We start from the raw sequence: 14,638 nt of genomic DNA on the forward strand, positions 1-14,638 counted from the left end.
TTTGAGCTCGGAAACCATATTAAAGCTTTCTCATTGAATTAGCAATCTATTTATTCATTGTCAGAGATTTGTTCATCCCAAATTTTCAGCTTTTCCTTCATCTGTTCATCGCTCAAGCGTGGAGGCAGCGAACTCAGTGTTTTTGGTAGATCAGCGACTTGCAGATGGTATAGAAAAAACTCATACATATCATAGTCATGCATTTTGGTATAATGAAAACTTATTAACGAATCGGAGCAGCAATCGTTAGTCTGTAAAAAGAAAATCGATTAAAAATATATACATACATCCATCATATAAATTAAAGAGTAACAACTTACATTCGGCTTAAAGAAATAGTATTTCTCCAGCCAAGTTCCGTACTGGATGTTTGGCATCAAATGGCGTGGACTCAGGGGCAAAAAACGCTCTCGACCCAGTTCATCCCTTGAGTCGCCTGCCACCACGCCCACATTCAGCAAACAGTGTCCAATTTGTCTGTCCTCCGCCTGAGTGTTAAGTGGGCAAAACTTTGTGTTATTCAAGGCGAACAGATTCAAGCGACGCAGTGCATCGCGACTGAGGACATAGCCAGCACCACCAGACATATAGCCATGTGGATAACTGGTGCGAAAGCGATGGCCAAAGAAGACCGCCGCCTCCGGATCGTACGGATAGAGAAACAGTCTCAAATTCTCCATTACCACATAACTAAAGAGACAAATGTCGAATATTATTAGTTCAATTTGAAGCAGTATGTGAAATCTTCGGCTTACGTGTCATCGTCCGCCTTGAGAAACCAGTCGTAATCCTCCATATAATGCTGATAGGCGTAGGCCAGACCCGCACGCACCTTGGCATACAGATTCTCACGTCGCTCCGTCACATTGAGATTCACTGCGCCCAGTGCGTCATCATCTTGGCTGCTCATAAAGATCAGCTTGTTGCAGCGAGCACCCCAAGTAGACTTTACCTTTGCGGCCTTTGTCTTGTGCTGCGTTGGCATCGTCAGAACCAGGCAAAGCACACGTGTCTCATGGTAAAGACGATCCGCTAGAGATGGCCCATCCAGCGCTGTGGACGCTGCTGTATCCGCTGCAATCGCTGTGCTCTCATATTCATCACTTATAAGCGTCATATAATCCCACAGTTCCGTCAGCTGTATGCCCACAATCAGGCCCAGCACCAAGCACAGCACATTCCGTAACATTCCAATCCAAAATCAAATCCAAAGTAGAATATCATTAAATTATTCGAAACTTCGTACACATTTTGCAAACCGATTCTGCATTCAGCTGTTGCACGACTGTTTCAGCGCTTGTGGAGACTCTAATTGCAATTAGGAGAGTAAGTATTCCACAGTTAGCTGGGCTAAAAACGAGTTTTGATGTGTTACGTTTCGCATAACAAATGAATCACAACTCGCCGAAGACGTTGTCGGACTGAAGTCAACAAATATTTCTGAAAAAAAAAAGATTCGCTGCTATTGCTCTAATACACTTTCCAATTGAAAGCATATTTGCTAACCCATACAGTTTTGCAAACCACTAAAATGCGAGCTACTTCGAGCAATAGAATGTTGCAGAATGACACATTCAAAGCCAATCAAAACTTTTAGTATTACAAAATTAGAGTAATAATGGGTTGATAGTAAATAACCGAAATGAATATTCAGGTTTCTTCTCAGATAGAGCATTCAGTTTGTGTGTTGTCGGAATTCAACTGGCAATTTACTCTTTCATTTTTGGAGAACCGGTTTTGAGTGTCTTCAGTTATTTGTCGTGATGGTTTTGACCTACACGTGAATAGGTTTGGCGACTCTCTCAGTTGGCTCCTTTCACTTTCCACCCTTTTCATAACAAACAACGTGTATTTTTGGTAATGGTATTATTTATTTTATTGCTAGTTAATTTTCATTTTCGTTTTCGGTTGATGTATCATATTACAAATTATGTAGGTATACATTTAGCTTTAGTTAGTACAACTTTTTTCAATTCGTTTGTTTCTGCTTTAGACTAAATGTGGACTAAGTTTTTACGGTTTGTTGTTGATTTTTGTTTTATTTTTTTGTTTTTTTTTTTCTTTTTTTGTATCAATTTCGTTGAGAAAACGTCATTGAATTTTTTTTTTATTCGTTCCGTTTTCGTTTTCTTTTTGTGTTTTGAGTTTGTATGTTCAAAATTGCTTCTTCTTCTTGTTCTCTTATTTCTCCCTTTGCTTTTGTATTAGAAAATTATTACAAAACATTTTAAGTTTAACTTTAGTTCTTATGATCTTTTTTTTGTATTTTTTTTTTTAGTTTTCTAGTTTAATATTTACTTAAAGTTGTTTTTCTTTTCTTGTATGTATAGATCTTATTTGTTTATCTTCGTATCTTTGATTATACATTTAGTAAGTGCACTTGCCAATTCTCGTTTATTTTATTTTCATTCCTTCTAGGGTCACAACATTTAACTCGAAAACTGGAAATCATAGTTTGTAAACAAAAATTGTCAGGCAAAATGACAACACAATGATTTTAAGATGATGATTCGGCTTAAATATTGATTAAATTGTATTTAGTTAGTTACACAGCCTTAGAAACTACTTTACAACTAAAACATAAATGAAGGCAAACAAATTCGCCGTAGCGCCAAAAGCAAAATTCAAACAGAAGGCAACAAATTTAGCATAATACACAATTTAAAAAAATTATATGTATATATATATTGAAATGATTAGGTATTAATTTGGAAACTTGTATGATAATAATAATAATAAAAAAAAAAAGTATAATTGGTTTTGTGGAGTATTCCATTAATATAAGTATTCAACAAATTCTTGACAAAAATGTAAAACTATTACGTCTTTAGTTTCGGTTGCTATTTTATATGCGATGTATGTTGAACATGTTAATTTCGCTTGAAAAAATATATTAATATATGTATGTATGTTTGCTTAATTCAATGTGAAAATTACACTCAATTCTCTTTTGTATTTAGTATAAATTTCATTTATATATGTATCTGTATGTATATTTTTTTTTACTTTTCATATGTTGTTAGCTTGGCTTTAAACTACTAGTCCTAGAATTATTGTTTTTGCTTTTGTTTTCCGTTACTTCACTATGCTTCTTAGTTGTATTTTGTTGTTTTTTATTTTATTAATATATATATATTTTTTTTAATAGACATTAATCGTTTGTTTTATTCATTTTTTGTGTAATTTTCCTCGTATTGTTTAGGAACCTATTTTGTAACTAGCAAAGCACAGACTCTGTAAAATTTCTATAGAAAAAATGTTTTGCTATAATTTGGCTTACAATTAATTCATATATGTGTAACATCAAAATACACCTGCTAATATAATATATTTTCGTATTACAATGCAATCAATTAAATCTATACTTGAATATTTCAATATTTTTTGTATTTTTTTTCTGTTTTCACAATCGCAATGCGCTTTTACTCGGGTTTCGAAGTTAAAAAAAAAAACCTTAATTTTTTTCAAAACATTACAAAAGAATTGGGGAGTGTTCAGTTGAAGAGAAACTATATAGATATTATATTCAAATGTGGACTTTGTTAAATTGTAGTCCAAGCTATTTACAGCGCATTTACCTTTGTTATTTTATAGATTTTCCAGTTAATATTTGCAGACATCGTTTATCATAAATATATAAAACTTAATTTAACAAAATTTCGTAACTAATTATTTTAACAATAATCTCTTGATAAGTCAACGACTACACAAAAGTATCAAAAATTTATTGTTTTAGACACTAGCTTCCTTTCATGTTTTCTTTTTCGTTTTTTAAATATTTTTTTCGAATTTTAACATTGGCACGTTATTAATATTATTTATATATATATATACATATATATATATATGTATATGTATTAGAAAAACAAAATATGCATGTAAATATATATATTTATGTATATGCCTGTAAGTTAAAGCAACTACATATGAAACTAGAAATCTTGATTAGTTGCAGTTGTTAACGAAAAAAGAAGCTTGACAAAAATGAATTTACATAATTTATAGCATATCCTAAACAAAAAATAATATTTATATTTAGACGTGAGCCAATTTCGCGATTTATCGCAAAAGACACTAAAATATCATTATGGATGCAATTAATTTGTATATATATATATGCACTAATTGTATGGTTTTAAAATGAAATGGGGATCGATCTAAACAACAAACAATAAAATAAACTATGAAATGAACGCGCTTGTATCTTAAATGTGTGTTCATGATTGGTTTTTTGTGTCTTTGTTTGTTGATATCAACTTACAACTTGTACACAAAGTAATCCTATGTATTCCATATGTTTTGCATGTCGTGTATTGTATACAAAAGATTGGTTTTTTGTTTTGTTTTGTTTTGTTTTTTAAAGCATATTCAAAGCATTTCAAAATATTGTATTATCAACTCGATGCACGGCTGACTGTTTGCTCTGGCGCCTAAATGCATGCTGCATGCCATAAACAATTATAAAAGAAATAGTATTCTACAATTTTAAGATTATGCCTATATACCTATATATGTATCATATATGTATAACTATGTATGTACATAAAGAGCTCTAAATGTTTGTCATATCGAAGAGGTCTACAACTATGTATATATATGTATATAATGCACGCGGCTGCTTCAAAAAAAAGAGGTTGAGGAAGGAAAATGGGATTTACTGATATTGGCTGCTCAACCAGCAACTAAGTTTACAGTATATGTATATATATGGAGTTTTATATGATAATTTGCTCGCTGTTTAGTTAACTCATGCGCTACCTTTGTACACAGATTTCGTTTCAACGAATTGTTGGTTTGTTTGTTTGCTTTGTTGCACAACTAAACTCTTATCAACTTAGGTCTACGGCTAAGGCTTACAACTAAGAGTTTATGACTTAAACTTAGATGAACTACTAACACACATACACGCACACTCACACTCACACTCACACTTACACACACACACACACTTATAAAAACACAGATATACAACTACCATTCACACTTACATGCGCTTTGGACTTTAGGCTTAAACATATTTAAATATAATATAACCGTTAAATTGTATATGCATAGAAAACCAAACCAAATCTAGTTTGCTTCTAGGTTCGTTTTTTTTTGTTTTTTGACAACTTGGTTTCATTTATTATTCGCTGAGTTTGCAGCCGATGTGCTGGAGGCGGAACTGACCGAGGCATGAGCATTGGTGGCGCCCACAGTAGTGCCAGCACCGCCATTGCTCGTCTGCATCTGTGGGAGGGTATCGAAGCGGCGATAGTAGAGTAGATAAGGCACACGCGGCGTGTGCGGCTGCAACACTTGCTTCTCGCCGATCGGCTTCACCGAGCTATCGTCGTAGCGCAGCCAGCTGTTATAGCCAGTATGAAACACGTCCGTTATATAATGGCCCTTCGACGCCTCCTTGCCATCATGGTAGACCACAGCAAATAGGCGATAGGCGCGCTGCTTTTGCGAGGTCTTCTTCGAGCCTAGTATCTCTGCAAAAAGACGTTTCTAATGAGCTTGAGGGAGCAGAGCAAGTAACACTTTACTTACTGGCATCGATTTTCAGCTCCACAGGGAATTCAACCTTTTTCAAGATCTTTGTGCAGCCATCGGATCTGTAGTCGAAGTATTTTAAATGCAATATTAGAACGACTGGCAACTTTTCCAGTGTCATTTGCTGCCAGGCAACAACCTCCTGCTTGGTCTTGCTGCCAGTTACGCCCTCCAGCTGATCACGACCAACGAGTATCTCCAGAGCCTCCTTCACCGAAGCGGCTTTCTGCAATCAAACATTAAGTGTTAACAAAGGGATCTCTTAGTTCGGCTTGGTCTACTCACCTCAATGTTCAGTTGCAGCGTAAAGAATGGCTGTATAACATCCGTGGAGTGTTCGCCCTCGCGCTGCAGACGCGAACGCAACTCACCGCGAAAGATGTCGCTCAGTGGTGTGCGTCCAAAGTCCGTTTGGCGTGTGACGCTGCCCTTGTTGCGATTGTTGCAGATCATCTGGAAAATGTTTATGTTTGAGTTGCAATTAAAATCAATACAAACTACTAATATGTGCCAATTTATTCACCTGCCAAACATCGCCACCATCCTCGGGCTCCTGTTCCTGCTCCTCACCATTCTGCCGGGCATTTGGCTTGGCAATCAGCTTGATAACCTTTCGGAAAACATACAAAATTTAGCAAAGCTCATTGATTGATTGATTGATTGATGACAACAACTTACCTCCAGCATCTCATCGTTGAGCTTGTTCAGCACATAGCCCAAGAATTCCTCAGCATCCTCTTGTCGGCCCTCCACGTGCTCCTCGCGGCTGTCATTCCACAGCTTGTATATTTCCGTGGGCTCAAAGGCCAAATCACATTGCAGATCAACGCCAGCAAATTCATCTTTGCCCTTAATCTGGGCCGCTTTGTTATTGCTGAAACGCAACCGTGTACCGCCGGGCAACGATGAAAAATTGCTCATAAATGACATCCTAAGAGGAGTGCAAAGGATTTGAAATTAGTCTAAAGCTCTTTGGGAAATCAAAAATATATTGATGTGCGTGCGAATGAGGTTTACATGAAGCCATCAATGGGTCATCCATGTGTATATACACAATGCACTTGCATCGGCCTCGACGTTATGCAAAGCTTGCATCCAAAACGGAGGCAAGCAGCGAGCGTTTAAGAGGCCAACGCCAATTGTTATGCCACAGGCGTAACACAGACGCCAGCTGGTTTTGGCGCCGAGGCGTCTGTTGACTTGTCTGTGGCATGGTGGCACAATCAGGCTTGCAACTAGGTCAAACGGGGGTCACTTACATGGCATTCACGGTGGGCGTCTTCACCTCGCTCATCACCGCCGCCTGTTTGGGTATGGAGCGCAGCAGATTGTAGAATGGGGAGCAGCCAAGCAGCGCCTGCAGTATCGAGTTGATATAGCAATAGTTGGAACGATTGGTCAGACCACGCGGTCGCAGGCTGACGGGCGTCAGATTGGTTTTGTGACGTGTCAGAAACTCAGCATATTTGTTCGTCCACTCATCGAGTTGAGCGGCACGCGATGGCTCCGCCTTCAGCGGCTTGACCGCCAACGAGGTGGGCGGTGCTGTGGCAACGGGCACAGCCTGTGCCGAGGCAGCGGAATAGGAGAGGGTGCCGGGTGTGATTAGAGGTACGGTTGGCGCTGACACTGGCGTCGGTGATTGCAATTGCTGATGCACGCTAGGCAGGCTCTGTGTTACTGCTGCTGCCGATGTCGCCAGCGGCAATTGTTGATGTTGTTGCTGCTGCTGCTGTTGATGTTGTTGCTGCTGAAGTGCAGGCAATTGCTGTTGCTGTTGTTGTTGCTGCTGTGGTGACACCAATTGCAGCTGTTGTTGCTGATGCTGATTTAGCTGCTGCTGTGACTTGTTGCCATCGTAGGGCGCCACTTTCGCCACGGGCTTCTTGCTCGCAAAGAGACTGGCCCACGACGGTTGTCCGCTCTCCGAGCTGCTGCTGCTCAGTGACGCTGGCGGCGCTGGTGGCGCCAAATTGAGAGCGGGCTGCGCTGCTGCCACAGTGGCTGCTGCTGCTGCTGCAGCAGCTGTTGCTACTCCTGCTGCTGTGCTAAAGGATGCTGATGCATCTTGGCTGCTGTGGCTAGTGGGATGTGTGCTGTGTTTATTTTTGCCAGCATGGCTTAAATAGGGTTTGGCGGCAGCTGGCGCGTACTGATTATGGCCATGTTGCTGCTGCTGCTGCTGCTGCAGCTGGAGTTGCTGCTGCTGCTGTTGTTGTTGTTGTTGTGATGATTGTTGCACTGACGCATTGTTTGTGCTATTGGACTGACTTTCAATGGACGTCTGTTGTTGAAACTGATGCGGCGTTGCTGTTATGCTTGCCGTTGAGGTAGTTGTTGTTGTTGCTGCTGCTGCTGATGCTGTCGTTGCATTACTGTTGCTCTGTTGCTGTTGCTGCTGTTGCTGCTGATGCTGTTGCTGTCCGCTGATCTTACGCTCCAGTGGCGGTGCTGTGCTTGCCACTGGCGATGAGGGCACTTTCATTGTGCCATATGTGCGCATTTGTGGCTGATTGTTGTTGCTGCTGTTGCTGCTATTATTATTGCTGCTACTGTTGTTATTATTATTATTGTTGTTGTTGTTGTTGCTGCTGCTGCTGCTGCTGCTGTTGTTGTTGTTGTAGTTAGTTTGGTAGTGCTGCTGCTGTTGCTGGTAGTGCTGCTGATTGGTATAGGTCTTAGTGGGATGGCTATAGACGCCAACGCCACCAGTTGATTGCTTATTAAAGCTCACGTTCGGTGTTGCAGCAGTTGTTGCAGCAGTTGCAGCTGCAACAGCAGCTGTCGCTGGTGCAGCGGCAGCTACAGCAACAGTCCCGCCATTATTCACAGTATTTGGCGAGGCAGTAACCGCCACCGATTGCGTGGACTTCTTGTGCTGTGCAGATTTCGTCCAGGACATTGACTTGGTGGTTTGGATGCCAGTATCGCTGCTGCCCTGATGATGATGGTGATGATGATGTTGCTGCTGCTGCTGCTGCTGCTGTTGTTGATGATTGTACTCCGAGGAATATTTGCGACGCACTTGCTGTTGTGAATTGTTGTTGTATTGCTGTTGAGGTGGCTTGCGCTGCTGCTGCTGTGGTGGCTGCTGCTGTTGCTGCTGCGTATGTTGCTGATGTGTTGCATGTTGCTGTGTGGCTTGCTGCTCATGGTAACTGGGCTTATGTGGTGCTGGCTGCGTTTGTTGTTGTTGCTGTAGTTGCTGCTGCTGCTGAGGTTGAGATTGTGCTTGCTGCATCTGCTGCTGCTGTTGCTGCTGCTGTTGCTGATGCTGCTGCTGTGGCACAACTGGCGAAGTTTGTTGCTGTTGATGTTGCTGCGGTGGCGCTGCAATTGGCTGCTGCTGTTGTTGTTGGAGTTGCGGCGCTACGGTGGCAATGGAAACAACCAAATTGGCTGACGTTGTTGTTTCTCAATTTGTTGCTGTTGCAGCTGCTGTTGTTGTTGCTTCTGCTGCTGTTGTTGCTGCTGCTGCTGTTGCTGTTGCTGTTGTTGCTGTTGCTGCTGTTGCTGCTGCTGCTGTTGCTGCTGTTGCTGCTGTTGCTGCTGTTGCTGATGCTGCTGCTGCTGCTGCTGATATTCCAGCTGCTGCTGTTTCTCGCTGTTGGCAATCAGTGTCTCATCCACAGCCGACTCATTTGTGTTGATATTGTTATTGTTGTTGTTGTTGTTGTTGGTGAGCAGCGTCTTATCAACTGTAAGGAAAGAGAGTTTCCGTTGTTGAACATGAATAATACATTAAATAGAAAAGTTTTATCTGTGGGTCAAATGCCGCAAGTTGACCTTTCTGAGAGCAGAAACAAAAACGGCATAATCAACTAGATACTTAAGATGCTAAATTGGTTTGCAGCATATACAAAATAATTTACAATATCATCATAATTGATACCAATTGATGTTAAATGAGATACACATTTTTTAAATGGATCGGATGCTGTTGGCTGTGTTTGTTGCTGTTTGTGATGGATTTTTATCGAAAATTGACCCCTAAAATTTGGGAAACTTATTTCTTTTAATTGATTTGTTTTTGTGGCTCGCAATTGAAGACTTGAGTTTCCAGTAGCATCCACCAAAACAGTAGTATTACATAATTTACACTTTTAAGCACTTATTTACTTTTGAAGTGTATCTGAAAAAAGTAAAGAGTCAATATTGAGACACATAAGATTGAGAGCTCGACTATGAGATACCCCGAACTGAACTGTTAAATGTGTTTGCCATTTGAAAAAGTTATAAGTTATATATATAAATAAATGGAGAGACAATCAGACTCGACTGTTGACTGCTGATCAAGAATATATAAATTGTATGGGGATCTTAGATGCTTTCTTCTGCCTGTCACATTCATTTGCACAACTGCATTATACCCATCTTGAACCATTCTCAATAGGTTTAGGGTATAATTAGTTCACACAACGCTAATCAGCCGAAACAATACAGATCCGCCTGACCAACAAAATTAGAGTAAATGCAATGCAAGCGTCGAGTATCAATTGCACTTTAATCGGACACGTTCAACTAAAACAACAAAACTAGATAGATAACTGACGCTAAGCAAACAGTTCACAAGTTGTTGCTGTTGTTGTTTGTTTGTTGTTATTGCCCGGGTGATAAGAATATAAATATATAGTTGCTGCTGTCCAATCAATTTGTCAGCCAATTCAACAAATAGAAATCAAGACTATATATAATCCATGTCAATATGAAGTGTTTGCGGCTGATATATGAACAGAGCAGAGATTCAGATAGTTCTATAAACTTCAATTGGACAAATAACAATATTATTACGACTAAATCACAATCGGCTGCCTTATAAAGCACCAGGCTCTGATAGGAACGACAAATGATAAATCCCCTTAAAGAATGTGATTTATTCTCGTTGATAACGTTATCAATAAACCAAAAACAAAGCTACATCAAGCTACACACTCTGATGCTGCCTTTTGTTATTTATTTGCCATTGTGAAATGCCCAATTAATAAACTCAGCTGATATGCGTATTTGAGAAGTTGCTGCAACGTGGGTCTTGCCCCAAGTACTTACAATTATGCCCTGTAAATATTAACAATTGATGACTGCATACACTCTACTCTCATGGCCATTTTGGGCATTGGGGTGTGAAATGTGGGTCAATCGGGCTGAAAGTTTACACAGCTGTTCGAACTGCTCAAGTCTCCCAATATTGGGAGCATTAAATACAAAGATTGCAATCTCATCCAAATAAAAAATGATAATGTAAATCAAATCAGTTTTTCCCATGGGAAACAATTGCGATATCAGATAAAACAGACAGCGAATGAATTGAGATTATTTCAAAATGACTGCATATGCAAACTGTACATATATAAATACATTTACAAACTGTTAAATGCCAACAAGATACTTACACACAAAGGAGGGGACACCTCCAAATACAACAAATCTCTGATTCTCTTATCACAATATAAATTTCACAGAACCAAACAAAAAAATACAGTTTACGGAGCATCCAAAGTTTGACACAATATTCAAATTAATACTGATAAAAGGGTCCAAACAAAAACTTTCATTCAACCTGACTTGTGATCCATTTAACTATTTATGTGGGGAAAAACTGGTCTCTTCTTGGGGCATTTGACCACGTGCACACACGTGTGCGCCACAGATGATTAGTAAATATATATTAAATGTACTATTAACAACCATTTCTCGGACTAAAGCTGTTTAAAATTTTATTAGCGACTCTATCATAATGAATGCTCTCAGCGTCTAATTAAAATGTGTTAGTGCTAAATAATACTTAGTCCATAACGTCATATGACAAACAGTTCTCCCCCGCTCCGAATTGGGTTGAGAATCGGAATCGGATTTCCAACCAAGCAAGCAGCCAGCCAACCATCAAAGCAGCGGAATTCAGTATTCAGAATTCAATGTGTTAATTAATTTCAATTAGCATCTAACGAGCACACTGCCAATAAATATATGTATATACACAAAATATGTCATGGAACTCTAACAAAAATGAAATGGAATTTTGTAGAGCAGGCAATATTAAACAAATGAGTGCAAATTGCACATGAGGAAAACCCGAAAACAATGTTACAATTTGTAATATCAATAACTCTGAAGGAGTCACAAGGTTTTGCCTGGATAATTAACGACTTCAGCGAACAGATAAACGAAACCAAATATTAACAACTTAATCACTAACAACAACATCAATCCGAATCAAACATGTTAGTTGCTAATAATAGCAGACAACAAGCTGAGTGCATCTATGCAAACTAGGAAATAATTGGCACGACACGTGAAGCGACAGCGACAACAAAAATCCAACGCGACTGTACTTAATAGCTCTTAGGAGCAGCGATAAAAGTGGAACTGAAACTGAGACCGAAACAGAAACAGAAACTGGAACTGGAATTGGAACTGGAGGAATGAATGCATTGCTACGCAGCAGCTTAACAAACATTCTTCCCACTTGAGTGGACAATTTCGCTTTCAATTTCACTACGAAAAACTGTACTACACACAACAGCTAGAAAATATGCACAAAGAGTATAACAGTTATTAATTACGCAAATGAAATTGCGCTTCTACTCGATACGAATGCGCTTTATGTGAACAACAATCGAGATTTTGTTGTTGTTGTTGTTGATATTTAATTGATTTTGCTAGCCAGCAAACTGACACAACGGGGTCATCAGCTGGAGAGCACAGCCCCCCAAAAGCGGCTCTGCCTCCGCTTAGTATATTTTATTGACTACTCTGTTTCCCTCCCTCTCTTTCTCTTTCTCTCTCTGTCTCTTTCTCTCTGTCTGTCGTAGGCCTGTTGCCGGTCGCATTGTTATTGAACGCGCGATTTTATTCAATTTTTATTAGCCAGCAACAAAAAACAACAACAACAACACCAACAAATACAATTACGATTGCCACATTCAAGTAATTTGTGTTTGGCTTATAATTTATCAGTTCTGCCTTTTTTAAATGATAGAGTGAGAGAGAGAGATAGAGAGAGAGAATATCTGCGATGGAGCTCTTAGAATCTACACGATTTTTAATGGAGACAATTAGCACTTGAAAGATAAACTCAATTCAATCAGACCATAAAAATTATATAAATAATCATATACAAAATAAAAGCTGAGCGAATTAACAAATGAAATTGTACAACTAACACACATATAAATGATTCATTTTGCTATTAATATTTCTAATCAATAAATCTAAATGAGGAATGAGGATTATATTTTAATCTGCTTTATGTATAAGCTCTTGGATTATTCATTAAACAAAAGTAAAGCTAAAACTAAGCTGAAGCAGAAAATATATTGATAAATTACAGCTTAAAATTTTTGAAATATTATTTTACCGGAAATGAGGCATTAAAACATACTTGCCAAAGGGAAGCCATTTTTGGATAGTTATTATAATTTGTATTGTTATTGCCCTAAAATCACCCAACACAATGTAAACAATTATAAATATATGTGATGTGATATACCAGTAAAACAGAATAAGCTAAGCTTAGTCACTCTGTGGTTTGAATCACATTCAAAACCACACAAAGCAAAAAAAAAACCGCTCAAAGTTCAAAAGATGACTGATAAAAAATATGTTTTTAATAAAAAACATACGATAAACAAATATTTATACAATTCAAATAATAAGTAAAATAAAAGCATAAATGAGAAATAAGCCAGTATGCACTTTCAATCAAAAACAATTTGGTTGTTTATCAGCAGCTGGGAAACTTGAAAGCAAAATGCAATAAACGCATGGAACGTGATAAAGGTATTTATTGGCACACGTGGATTACGCAATTGTTGTTGTTCTGCTATTGTTATTGTTATTGTTATTGTTTTTATGGTTCTTGTGTGTGTGGACAAATTGATAACGAATCTGGTCAACAATTTGTGGGGCGGTACACACACGAAAATGTCTAAACTCTTTGGTTACTGCCTGGCAACAGTGGCAAACTGAATGGAAACACCCTGTTATAATTGTTGTTGCTGGTTTGCTGGTTGCTGCTTCTGCATTTCAATTGAATTAATTTGTGTCAATTTACAATAAGTAATAGCCCAAGAGATCTGTCTCTCTCTCTCTCTTTCTCTCTCTCTCTCTCTCTCTCTCTCTCCCACTCTTGCTGTCTCTGTCTGGCTGCAGTAAACAAGAAGGCGAAGAAAATTGCATAATTCTCGAAGACGACGACGACAAACAACGGCACGCGACCTTCGTCTATGACAAATACCGTAAACCAAGCAGACCTTCCGCACTCCCCACCCTTAAACACCACCTGTCAACGGCACACACCTAAAAATAAAGCGAAAAGGAAGAAGAAAGAAGAAAAAGCGAATACAGGCAAAGAACTGTAAAAACGTTTTCTTATCAATGAAAGGCGCACTAGCCAACAAATTATTTACGAACGAGTCCATTGGCAACGACGTATCTAAGCTATAAAGTGGGCGGTGATTGTGTTGTGTTTTAGCCATGTTACCTATTCAATTTAATTCAGATGAGCATCGATATCGGATATGGGTAATGGGTGGATTGGGTGGGTGTTAGCCGAGACACAGCATAACTGAATCCAAAGTGACAGCTTGGTGACAGAAAAAACAAATGGTAAAGTAGCAAGAGCAATGTCAGCAGCAGTTACACACAGGATACGCAAGGATACGCTGTGCGTGTGTTGTGTGTATCCTGCTGGCATTAACATATAAATGCGTATAACAGTTGACGCGTGGGCAACAACACCAACAGCAGCAACAGCAGCAGTAGCAGCAGCAGCAGTATCAACAGCAGGCAGCTCATTGAGCAATGTCAGCTATTAGATACAAATGTATCTATAGCAGGTACAACGAAGGCCAACAACAACAAAAACAACAACAACAAAAGCAAGTACAACTGGCGAAATGAGCAACGACAAACGTTGCATACTAAAAGCAACAAGTAAAATACGAAAACCACAACAGCAACAACAACAACAAAAATAAATAAAAGTAGCCAGCAAAAAAACTGCGTGATTTTTGTAAATACAAAATACATATTGGCTGCAAGAGATGAACATATGTGCTATATATTTTTATATATATATAATGAGCAGGAAAAACTGAGGAAA

At 38.8% G+C, this 14,638-nt stretch overlaps 2 protein-coding genes across 2 annotated transcripts; both read right to left on the bottom strand.

Moving 5' to 3' along the window:
* On the bottom strand, nucleotides 1-1,334 carry LOC6558891 (glycoprotein-N-acetylgalactosamine 3-beta-galactosyltransferase 1). The gene is made up of 3 exons (XM_001985060.3): nucleotides 756-1,334; nucleotides 321-690; nucleotides 1-251 (listed from the first exon to the last, which is right to left on the bottom strand). Exons 1-3 carry the CDS (start codon nucleotides 1,187-1,189, stop codon nucleotides 51-53), a joined length of 1,005 nt encoding a protein of 334 aa, XP_001985096.1. The 5' UTR covers nucleotides 1,190-1,334; the 3' UTR covers nucleotides 1-50.
* A 3,745-nt stretch (nucleotides 1,335-5,079) lies between these two features.
* LOC6558895 (ubiquitin carboxyl-terminal hydrolase 10) lies at nucleotides 5,080-8,624 on the bottom strand. Its single transcript, XM_032739351.2, has 7 exons — nucleotides 7,263-8,624; nucleotides 6,798-7,208; nucleotides 6,217-6,469; nucleotides 6,062-6,148; nucleotides 5,824-5,991; nucleotides 5,536-5,764; nucleotides 5,080-5,477 (listed from the first exon to the last, which is right to left on the bottom strand). The coding sequence occupies exons 1-7, from the start codon at nucleotides 8,438-8,440 to the stop codon at nucleotides 5,119-5,121; spliced, it is 2,685 nt and encodes an 894-aa protein (XP_032595242.2). The 5' UTR covers nucleotides 8,441-8,624; the 3' UTR covers nucleotides 5,080-5,118.
* Between the last annotated feature and the right edge of the window lie 6,014 nt (nucleotides 8,625-14,638).

The sequence above is a fragment of the Drosophila grimshawi genome, unplaced genomic scaffold (genome assembly GCF_018153295.1).
Source record: "Drosophila grimshawi isolate 15287-2541.00 unplaced genomic scaffold, ASM1815329v1 contig_44, whole genome shotgun sequence".
NCBI classification, from domain to species: domain Eukaryota; kingdom Metazoa; phylum Arthropoda; class Insecta; order Diptera; family Drosophilidae; genus Drosophila; species Drosophila grimshawi.